The following is a 12,153-nucleotide window of genomic DNA, read 5'->3' on the forward strand; positions in this document are numbered from 1 at the left end:
TTATCTCTCTGATCCATGTATAAGTAAATTACAAACAATATATGTATTTACATGTGTAGGAACAGCTATATTATGGAGGTCTATGAAACAATCATTGACAGCAACATCCTCAAATCATTCATAAATCATTACAATCAATGAAGCAAGCGAGAATGTGTATAGTTAAGGAACGTGACCCATCATATCTAAGTATCATAAGGTTAACTTCAACAAAATATAGTCCAATAATTTTTTATGAAGACAATGCTACTTGTATTGCGCAACTCAAATAAGGCTATATCAAAGGTAACACGACGAAGCATATTTCTCTAAAAAAATTTAATACACATGAGTTTCAGAAGCATGATGACATCAATGTTCAACAAATTCGCTCATATGACAATGTGACTGATTTATTTACAAAAGCACTATCAACATCTACATTCAAAAAATTGGTTCATATGATTGAAATGTGTCGACTCAAAGATTTTCAGTTATCAATATCAGGAGAGTAACTATACTCTCTTTTTTCCGCTTAGATTTATTCAATTGGATTTTCCTAGCAAGGTTATGAGGCAGTATTTATCTTTAATACTCCAAAATAACTGTACTATTATTCTTTTGTTTGATTTTTTTGTCTCATTGAATTTTTATCAAATAAAATTTTAACGAGTCAAATATTTTGTAATGTGTCATTTAAATGGAGTGTTGTAAATGATAAGTTTATTAGTAAATGACAATTTTACTCCTACAACCCTAGAAATTATTATCATTGTATTACTAGTCATTTTCTATAAATATAGGGTTTTGGTTCTTATTATAATACACATAGCTCTATTAACTTTTAGTCCCTCTTTTTTTCATAACATTATTGATTTCTCATCTCTTATTTAACGTGATTTTTTATATGTTAATGATCAATCAATGGAAATCTACTTATAAATTTTTTTGAATTAATATAAATATTGAATCAATGAGTCTTTTTTATGAGTGCTGCTATCCAGAGCTTTAAAAATGTCTAAAAATTCTTAAAGGCTCTTAAAAAATTACAAAGTTGAATCAACGTTAAAAAAATGTATGTTTAAAAGTAGGTTGGCTCATCTCTTATTTAAAGTGATTTTTTATATGTTAATGATCAATCAATGGAAATCTACTTATAAATTTTTCTTAATTAATATAAATATTGAATCAATGAGTCTTTTTTATGAGTGCTGCTACTCTTCCAGAGCTTTAAAAATGCCTAAAAATTCTTTAAGGCTCTTAAAAAATTACAAAGTTGAATCAACATTAAAAAAAAGTTATATTTAAAAGTAGGGTTGGCAACGGTTCAGTTCGAGGTCGGTTCGGCCAAAATCATCACTGAACCACCAATTTTTTTGACATACCATAACTGCACCATAACCACATAAGTCGGTTTCGGTTCGTATCTCGGTTCGGCCCAGCTCGGGGCGGTTAATAACCATGCAAATAAATTATTTTTTATAGATCCAATTGTCAAATTGAAAAAAATAATTTATAAAAAAAAGTCACACATGATGGTTATCAACTGATAGTCGAGGGAATTATATTGGAACACTTCAAACAATTTGCATTGTTGATCACTTACCAGATCAAAATTGAACAAAGGGTCGATAGAGGGTACATCTGTAAAAATGCAGCAATTTATGGTACCAAGGATGATGTCTATGTTACTGATGACAAAATCAAGAAAAGCAAATATTATGTATACTTAATTTCAAGTCAATCCAAATGTCTAAAACTAATCAAATGATCAAATTTACTGTAAGAGAATAAATTTTTTGAAATTGAAATTGTTGATTGAGTTCGCTTCAATATATGTCACTGCAAAGTAAGAAAAAATGGCCTTTGTGGAGTTTGCAAAGTTAGATATTTTTTATACATGTTTTGCATTAGATTACTATTTAAATGGAAAAAAATAAATTTAACGGGTTATTAGTTCGGTTCGAGGCGACGACATAAATATTATACCCGCACCGCTTCGAACCGAGTCATTAAAATCAAATACCATATTCATCCTATTGCATCATCGGTTCGATTTTTTCACCACGTTCGATTCGATCAATTACGATTTTCGATTTTAACGGTTCAAATTGTCATCCCTATTTAAAAGAGCGATACGCTTCAATTCACTCAAAATCTAATTATTAGTTGAGTTACTAATTTCTAGAATAAGGATTACAAAGAAATTTTAAGAATAATAAAATTTCAAAACCGAAGCATCGACTGAGTTTTTTTATGCACAAAGCAAAGCCCCACTCACCTGCTGCTCGCAGCTCATCTACCTGTATACTTTCATCAAGAGATTTAACAAACTCATCGCCTAGAATTTGCATTTCAGATCTCCAAAGATAAAGAAAATCACAGTTCACTGTGTATAATAGAATATTCGAAATTTTTATTATTCTGAAATGGAGAAGATGAATCAGGCGTTTGAGAAGATGAAGATGCTGGTGGGAATGGAGGTTGAAGATGAAGAACAACCAAAAGAAGAGTCCTCCTTTGCTTTCATGGACGATTTCAATCGCAACTGCACTCTGTCGACCAAACAGGTATTTTGATTTATAATTTTTCAAAAAATTATTTCTTCTGTATATGAACAATTAACCTTTTGGGCATATTAAATCTTTGATCGAATGAGCTATTGTTGGTTTAAATTAGCGGGAATTGTGCTAAAATATTGTGGATCTGTACATTTATAATGGTCATGTTTAGAGCCTTAAAAGGTTATTATAATAGGTAATTATGCAGACGTTCTATGTGCTGCGGACTAAAGTTCCTCATTTTTTTGCTAATTTTTATATAACAATTTTTCTCTTTCTAATTTGTGCTTCTTTAAAATATATAACAGAGGTTGTATGGGTTTGTGACGTGCTTGGTTGCTGGCATAACTTGCACACTTTTGGTAAGCTGTACCTTATTCTATTTAATGTCATACTTGCGTCGGACTTGACAAAATCATTTTCATATTCTTCGATCCTGCAAGAATTCGTGGTGCTGGACCTATTTGTGTTACTTTATGTTTGCTGATTATGGTTGAAAGTATAATAATTTTCATTTCTATTCCTACTTAGGATGTTTAGGTTAGAACTAGGGGATCTTGCCTGCTCATATTAGTGTAAATGTGTGGATTACAATAAGTATAGGCGACCATGGGATTGACTCATTTGTGTTCTTGTTTGCTATGACAGTCCATGCTTGTTTTCTTCAATCCCATCAAGTTTGGAGTAACATTCTCCTTTGGAAATTTGCTTGCTCTTGGAAGGTAGGTTTGTTGATATATCTATTGCATGCTCTGACATTTTTTATTTTTATTTTTTGGTTGTTTGTTTTTTAAATTTCTAGAAGTTTATGTTTTTCAGAAGCATTCAGCATCAGTTCTATCATCATTAAATACTCGGCATCTACCACAATATCCCAAGTGCTTTTCAGATACTTTTTTGTTTTTCTTGATATTTAGGAAAAAGACTGCTTATTGAGAATAGAAGTCTACCTGTTATTGTTGCTACTGTTTATTGAGAATAGAATTCTGCTGGTTATTGTTGCTGCTATTGTTATTACAGTTTTGACTCTGTAATTTTTTATTTTATTTTATTTTATTTTTGACAAACTTGTGTTTTACCATTTGGATTTTTCTACTTTTGGCTTTGGATGGAAGAGCTATATCCATTTTTATAACCAACCGACCATGGATGAACTTCCAAAGTTTATACATTTCATTTAATTTCAATTTTAGCATGAAGTTTGAGATTACTATAAACACAATTTTCAGTGTATTTTTGGAATCAATTAGCTGACCACAACTGTAATAATATCTTAATTTTAAAAAGAACACTGTCATGGATTGGGCCATTCATTTTATTTCATGTAATTGGGCTTGTATTATTAGTGGGTAGCCCAAGCCCTTTACTATTAGGGTTATTCTATATTATTTTGTTGGGACGATGAACGAGGGTTGTGAATTGATGAATTGAATCTCGCCTTGCTGCCGGTCGTCTTCCTTCTTCTTCTTCTTCTTCTTCTTCTTCTTCTTCTTCTTCTTCTTCTCTTCCTCTCTGCTTTCTGTGTTTCTCCCTTTCTGGTAAGCTCCTTCTTCTCCTGCTTCGTCTTCTCCTCTTTTTCCCTGTTTTCTCTCTTTTTTCTCTTCTTTCAGTTCTTCCTCTGCTCTTTTCTACTCTTAATCTGTTCTCCAATTCTCTGTTTTTCTCTCTCTGCTGGTCTCTATCTCTCTCTTTTATATTTGTCTTTTAATTGTAATTCATTGTAAGGCATTGTAATAGAATGATCGATTAAGGGAATGAATGTGTTGATTTTGGTTGGAGATTAACTGGTTCTTATTAATAACTTCAGTTTATATTCCTGCATTTGAGTAATTGCAATTCATACTCTGTATCTCGAGTCTCTCTACTGGTTATTAGTTGAAGTTGAGCTCCAACCATAACAAATGGTATCAGAGCAATACGAGAGTTGGTAAATGGGAGCTCTTGGTCAAAAATCAGGAAGAACAATTTAAAAGGTTTGAAAAAAAAATCGGGAGTTATGAGCGTGATTGGAAATTCATGGGATCAAATGTTGAAGGGGTTCAGTTCTAGGCAAGACAGGATGGAGCAATTGATGAAGGAAATGAACAGAAAAAATGAATTGATCATTTCAATGTTAACTAAAATGGTTGAGGCCAAATCAATCTTCAAAGATCAATCCAACCATTACAAGTGTTCTGTTGTTGACAGAGATGAAATGGCTGTTTCTGATATTGGGGATTTAGAACTCGGTAAAAAGAGTTCAGAAGGGCAAGTTCATGAATTAAATGGTGATATGGGAGTTGTTGCAACCCAGTCAGTGGAGGCTGTGTATTTTCCACATTTTGGGGGAGAAGGACTTAGGGAATGGCTAAGAGAAGCCATGAAATATTTCCAACTTAATCAAACTCTTGATGAACTTAGATTGGGAATTGGTGAGAAGTACTTGAAAGGGAAGGCTTACTTATGGTTTTATGGATTCATTGCAAACCATCCTAGGGCAGATTGGGCTATCTTCTCTAAAGAGTTGTGTAAGAGGTTTGCTGAGAATACAAGGGAAGAAGTGTTTGTTGAGGGAAATACTGGAATTGAGGTAGCAGATACATTGAAAGGAGAAGTTGCTGTTGTAGTAGAAAGCCTTGTGAAAAATGTTGGGAATCCTATTTTTGTTACTGGTGATGATTGGAGAACTTTTTAGGCTATTGCTAAGGAGGTTGGCATTACATATGGTAAGGCAAAAGTGATACCTATAGGGAAAGCTGATGCTATTCTGTCATTCCAGAAGGGTGGTAAAATGGTTGGAGAAGGGGAATTTAATGCCACACTAATTCAGCCTGGTGATGTATTTGAAGTAATTCTCAATTCAAAGATGCCTGCAAATGAATACACAATTCAGAGTCCGATCGAGGAAGATGAAAATAGATCCCTTGTAGATAAATAGAAAAATTTTGAGAAAGAACTGAGGCCAGAGGATATGACTCCTGCTGAAGATGCCATATATGAGTCTGAAGAAGAGCACGATGGGACATATACCATTTTGCATTACTTGCTTAATCCAAGGATGGTGAAGAGAATGAAGCGGCTAATTTCATACAAAGAAGACATCTTTACTTTGAACCTTGAGAACAAGGTCAATTTAAGGGGAAGGGATGCCATGGATTGGGCCATTCATTTTATTTTATGTAATTGGGCTTGTATTATTAGTGGGTAGCCCAAGCCCTTTACCGTTAGAGTTGTTCTATATGATTTTGTTGGGACGATGAACGAGGGTTGTAAATTGATGAATTGAATCTTGCCTTGCTGCCGGTCGTCTTTCTTCTTCTTCTCTTCCTCTTTGCTTTTTGTGTTTCTCCTGATAAGCTCCTTCTCCTGCTTCGTCTTCTTCTCTTCTTCCCCGTTTCCTCTCTTTCTTATCTTCTTTCGATTCTTCCTTTGCTCTCTTCTACTCTTAATCCGTTCTTCAATTCTCTGTTCTTCTCTCTCTGCTGGTCTCTATCTTTCTCTTTTATATTTGTCTTTTAATTGTAATCCATTGTAATCCCTTGCATTGTAATAGAATGATCAATTAAGGGAATGAATGTGTTGATTTTGGTTGGAGATTAACTGGTTCTTATTATTAACTTCAGTTTATATTCTTGCATTTGAGTAATTGCAATTTATACTCTGTATCTTGAGTCTCTCTGCTGGTTATTGGTTGAAGTTGAGCTCCAACCATAACAAACACTTTCATTGTAATATCTCTAATACTCCCTGCACCCTCTTAGGAAATTAATTTTGGATGTGCAGCTATTAAACTTCCCTTCCAAAGAGGATACTAAAAAACATATCTTTATACTGACAAAACAAGAAAGCTCAGGACATATAAGTTTGAAAAGAACGTGCGAGGATTTTCTTTGAAATTGAATAGGATGTGCGAGGATTTTCTTTGAAATTGAATAGGTTCACCTATGAAATATTTGGTGGTTGATATATAAGAGCTGTAATAGTCTCTGCCTTAACAATTATGTTTTCTGCTTGTTCGACTCTAATAGCGTTAAGACAATGGGCTCTCTCAGATTCACTGTTATAATTATGCTACCAATTGTTGAGTGCCCATTAATTCCACAAAGAAATATTGTGTCAATTCTTTGACCATTTGTTGTTATGCTATAGGGCACTGTGTTTCGATTTCTTGAAGATAATTAAGAATTTGATGTTCAACTATCAGCCAGCATTACATTTGGGATCATTAATTTTCTTTTGCTTGAAGTGAATTCTATGATATTAAGACATTCTGATTGCCCATAATTTTGTGCAAAAAATTACTATGATGAGTTGCTTCATTATAGTTTTACACTGGTGGTTTGAAGCTCCAGAGCCATTATTAAAAAAGCTGGAAACTCTTGCTGCACCCAATCTAGATTATATCTTTAGAGTAATGAATAAAGAAATATTCTCTTTTGAATTGCAAATAGTTTTGAGTTTATATAGATCAAGAATTTGAGAAAGAGGTATAACTGGATCTTCTATCCTTCCTCCCATTGGATGAGAAAGAAAATGATGATTGTAGTTTGAGACACGACAGCTGCTTGATAAAATATGGGAAAATTGGTTAGAATAATTTTTGTTATTGAATATTTAAAATAACCTTGTAAGTAGCATATTATCTCCAGAAGTGAGACTAACTTTGAAAGGGACCAGATGACTGCTTTATCATGAAAATTATTTAAATTTCTTCAAGAGGTTGATGATACACTAGGTTTTGATGACAAGTAGTAGTTATAGATAGTATAGTAGTACTGGCGGCTTCATTCTCGAAGCCACATAGGTTTCAGAAAAGGGATTACTTTTTTTTTTTTTTTAATAAAACAATAATCATCTTCAAACCGATCAAGGAATACATATTGTAAAGTATTTTTGGATTTTGCATGATATAGCTTGGATAGCTTCTCTTTGAAACTTCTTGTTGATGGAAAATCCTATTTTCTTTTTCTTTATTTTTCTCTATTAAGAACTCACTCGAGGAGATTTATATTAATAGAGAATTCTCCAGATATAACATAACTGTTCTGTATGATTGTGCATTTTAGAACACGGTGGTGACTCGTGGGAGGCTGAATCACCATTTGGTCCAGCATCTTCACAGGAGAGAGGTAGAATGGTTGATTCATAGTGGATATCTTGAAGTTTGCTAAATTGAAGAGGTTGATGGTTTACTAGCCATAAACTCGATTGACTGTAAAGTGGATGTTCTTGAAAAAGAAAAATGAATTCCATCAGATCTATTGGAATGTCCTACAGTGATTGATAACCAACAGAAATCTTGTTTCTGGGAAGATACTCTGGAGTACAGTCTCCAAAGAGAAGAATTGGCAGTCAGATCATGCTAAATCTTTTGGGGAACAAAACATTATAATGTTGAGGATTGGCCACAAGAAGAACATTATCCTTTAGGGGAAGCTTTGAGTTGAGGTTCAATAATGGTTGAAATGGATTTATCTCTAAGTTTATGTGTGAGCATTTAAAGTTAAAAGTAGATAAAATATTCATCATTCAGATCCACAGAGAAGTTTGGATAACAATTGAAATAAATAGGTCCCTTTTCTAAATCAATTCTACTTTGAAAATAAAGAATTCGTAAATCCTATCTCTAGCTTCACATGAACATTATGAATTGGGGACAACAAGACCAATTACAAAACCAATTTATGGTATTCATTGATACCACGACTAGTTGTTCTCTACAAATCTGGAAAATTTTTCACTCAATCTAATTAAGTGGTAAAAATAGCAGAAGAAAGGACTGAATGAGTCTGCAAGCTGAAAATGTTTAGCTAAGCTTGTACAATGCCTTCTGTTTGCAGCACATGCTCCATCAAGCAAGACATAGGGTCTACTTGACACTTGAGAAAATTGGTAAAGAAAAAGTTCATGTGGAATAGCTTCTTTGCTTATATAGAGTGTTTTTAACTTTCAGCTTAGTTTAACATAATAATACCCAATTTTGCTACATGCACATCTCTCTTTACACTTTGGTTTACCGAATTTACACTTGGCACAATCTCATACCATTTTTTACATCTCACACTTTTAATCCAACCATTGTAAAGCTACCACATCATCTATCTGTCAACCAAGTGGCGAATGGAGATGTACAAATAGATTTATCCTAATTAATACCACTCTAGAATTATTGAAAGTTTGTGAGTTTGTCCTCCTTTTTATGTCAAAATCTGCATTTCAGCTAGCATGTTTATCTTGGGTCTAGTTATGATGTCAGTGTGTCCGTATATATTGCTTAAATATCCTTTGCCTGGTGGCCATGCGAAGTGAATTAGGAAGCTGAATTGTAAGTGCATTATTATGCTTGTAGCAATGAAGAGCATATTATCAATTGGATTGAATTCCTCATTGTGAGAGTTCCTTTGATTAAATAGAAGCTCTAGTACAGTACTAACATTCTGGCATTTTTTCTTCGTCTCTAGATCTTCGAGGTCTACCCATTAACAATTTCACACAAAATGCAAGACTATCATCTGATCTATTTAGATGGTCTGTATTGGGACCTCAGTTAAAGACATCAAGAGCTATTTTTTTTATCCTTCTTAAAACCCTCCACAACTGCTATATACTGATTAAAAGTCTCTTCCAAGTTAATCTTCCAGACCTCATTTGTCAGATCTGTCTTTCTTTTCTTTATTCTCATAATTTGTTTTCAATTACATGTAGAGCCAACAACATAATTTTTCATTACTCTATCTTTGTGGCCTACTTTATTATTTATTTATTTTTCTTTCTAATTTTGGTATTTTCTGTGGCAGCACAGGATTTCTTATAGGCCCCAAACGACAAGTGGCGATGATGCTTGACCCTGCGCGTATTTATGCTACAGCTCTATATATTGCTAGCATTATTGTTGCACTTTTTTGTGCTGTATATGTGAGTGATCTTGTTCTGATTCTATCATATTTTCATATCCTCCCCATTTTTTCATGTTTACATAGCATTCTTTATATTTGAATAGGTCCACAACAAGCTATTGACGCTTTTGGCAATTATACTGGAGTTTGGTGCGCTTATTTGGTATGTCTAAAATCACTGTTTTTTCTGGAGTGTGTCAATTGAATATTCCTTATTTTTTGTCGAATAAGCACGGGGCTGATTCCCATGTCTTTCTTGTGATTATGGCCATTGTGCCTGGAAATCATTCAAAACTTCTCCATGGGTTAATGAACATTTCCAGTCCTTAAATATCAGTTTTGTTTTTAATATTTCTTCCGATCATTTTAATTCATAAGGACTGATGTTTAGTTTTTGCTTTTTAGTTAAAGCTTACAATTATCCTCTTTGGGGGGCGGGTCCTAGTGCATAGAGAGGCATATAAATGTATTTACCGGGGCGATTATCATTAACGAAGTTTGAGAAACTTTCTTCCTTTTTACTCCCCTTTTTCGGATTAAGCCATTAAGGTCCCTAGTGTGGACTTAAATACGCCTTGTGAAATCTAGTGCTGTTGAATTGAACAGATGATAACTGTCCTTATTTGATTTGCTTATTCTTGCTCACATCTTGTCTTTACAGGTATAGCTTAAGCTATATACCATTTGCAAGGTCTATGGTTTCAAAGATCATGGTATCGTGCTTTGACACCGAGTTTTAGAGAGAGATATTCTGGGACAAGGTTTGCAAACTATTGTAGAGTTGATAATTCTATAACTGAAATTGTATTGTGACTGAGACTTGGAAAGATGAGTATACAATAATTTTGGTGAGACTAGATTGTATGATTGGAGTGATGCCAGAGTCTTTATTCTTCGTCGATTTTATTGATTATTACTCTCGTTTCTTCTTTCTTTCGTCCTACACAAATTGTGATGCTAACCCATAGAAGGTTGAGAGTTGATACAAATGTTTTGAAAACCGAACCGGCCGGTTCAACCGTAAAAATCAAAAACCAACCTCAAATCCGGTCCGATGCTAATTAATTAACCGGAAATTAAAAAATCGGTATATAACTGGTCGAACCGGCCATTTTAGTCGGAAACCGGAAAATTGGTCATGGTTTTTATCGGTTTTTAAAAAAAAAAATTAATAAAATTATAATTTATTACTTTGATTAATGGGCTAAAGCATTGTCAAGCATAATTTTACATTCCTTCCAATACAAGTTTTGTTTTTGAAAGAAAGAGACGTGCAATGTTTTCCTCAACTTTCAATGTGAAATACGTACAAGTGTTGTTTTTAAAAGAGAGGCATGCAATGTTTTTTTCTCAACTTTCAATGTGGGAGAAGTTGTAAAATCCTTTGTAATTTATATATTTAATAATTATTTACTTTTTTCTTATTATTAAACAAATTTTGGCCCCAAAAGCACAAATAATTTCAATTTTAACAAAGCAAATTATTTTAGACACAACAACTATTAGTTTTTAATGTTTTAAAATAAATTATAGGATAATAAATCATTAAATTTAATTGACAAATATTGATTTATATTTACTTTGAATTAGTAATACTACAATTTAAAAATCTGTTATTGTTATAATATTTTAGAGTTTGTAGGAGCATTTATTTATTTAATTTTGATACCCGGTTTGACCCCGGGTGGACCCCGGTTCGACCGTTTGACTCTTCACTCTTTTTCTTTTTTGAATCGATGTTAGGGTTGACTTTTAAAACATTGGTTGATACCATGCTAGTATGATGATTATTGACAATTTTTATTTACAATCTATGTGTTGTCAAGATCTTGTTTGTTGATTTAAAAAAACAAATTTTAAAATGGATGGTATAGATTTTGCCAACCTATGAATGTAAACAAAAGTTGTCAACTATAATTGTATTTTTAGCATGGTTCATTTTCTTTATTTCCTTAAAAGTTTCAGTATGAGGAAAATGCGTAACTAGTATACTTAAAGTCAATACATTTTATTATTATTATTATTTTTTTCTGTTTGTTTGTTAAAAGAATAAGGGGGAAAATTGCAGCAACGGTTTCTAACCTTTAGGTTTTTATAGACTTTATCCTAACTTTCATTTGTATCAACGAAAGTCCCCTAACCTTTCATAAATATGCACTTGAGGTCCATCTGGACGGAAAACTGTCCAAAATACCGTTAGATGATAGGGAAAATTCCTTAAACTATCTGCTACTACGACGATTTTATTGGATATTGATATCTTTTTGGATGGTTTTTTTGGAGGGTGTTTTGGACTGTTTTATTGGATGTTGATTCCTTAATTTTCCCAATCAACTGACGGTGTTTTGGATAGTTTCCATCCAGATGGATCTCAGATGCATATTTATAAAAGGTTTGAAACCTCTGTTGGCATAAAATGGAGGTTAGGGTAAAGTCTGTAAAAAATGAAAAAAATTAGGGACCACTACTGCAATTTTCCCAAGTATAAAGTCCATGTTTGAGCTCATTTCTATTATGAAATATTACATAACTATTATGCCTTTAAAAACACTTTCAAATTTAAAAATTTTGATGAGACCTTTCAAAAATCAGATTGTCACATTTCGTGACTTTTGATAAAATTTAGTGACCTATATTTAATCAAATTGGTCATTAGCACGATAATCGCAATTTATGTTCATAATCACAATAATTACAATTTGTGGTCGTGTAATTCTACTTGTACACTTTTGGTGTAC

General features: G+C 33.0%; 1 protein-coding gene across 2 annotated transcripts; it reads left to right on the forward strand.

Moving 5' to 3' along the window:
* Nucleotides 1-2,194: 2,194 nt before the first annotated feature.
* Nucleotides 2,195-10,316, forward strand: LOC111388226 (vesicle transport protein SFT2B). 2 transcript variants are annotated; one of them, XM_023012916.1, is made up of 6 exons: nt 2,195-2,549; nt 2,849-2,902; nt 3,189-3,262; nt 9,317-9,434; nt 9,520-9,578; nt 10,077-10,316. In XM_023012916.1, the coding sequence occupies exons 1-6, from the start codon at nt 2,409-2,411 to the stop codon at nt 10,153-10,155; spliced, it is 525 nt and encodes a 174-aa protein (XP_022868684.1). In that variant the 5' UTR covers nt 2,195-2,408; the 3' UTR covers nt 10,156-10,316. The 2 variants fall into 2 exon arrangements, with proteins under 2 accessions (XP_022868684.1, XP_022868683.1); XM_023012915.1 differs by lacking the exons at nt 2,195-2,549; nt 9,317-9,434; nt 9,520-9,578; nt 10,077-10,316 and adding an exon at nt 3,360-7,579 and having other exon boundaries at nt 2,846-2,902.
* Nucleotides 10,317-12,153: the final 1,837 nt, after the last annotated feature.

The sequence above is a fragment of the Olea europaea genome, unplaced genomic scaffold (genome assembly GCF_002742605.1).
Source record: "Olea europaea var. sylvestris unplaced genomic scaffold, O_europaea_v1 scaffold476, whole genome shotgun sequence".
In the NCBI taxonomy this organism is placed as follows: domain Eukaryota; kingdom Viridiplantae; phylum Streptophyta; class Magnoliopsida; order Lamiales; family Oleaceae; genus Olea; species Olea europaea.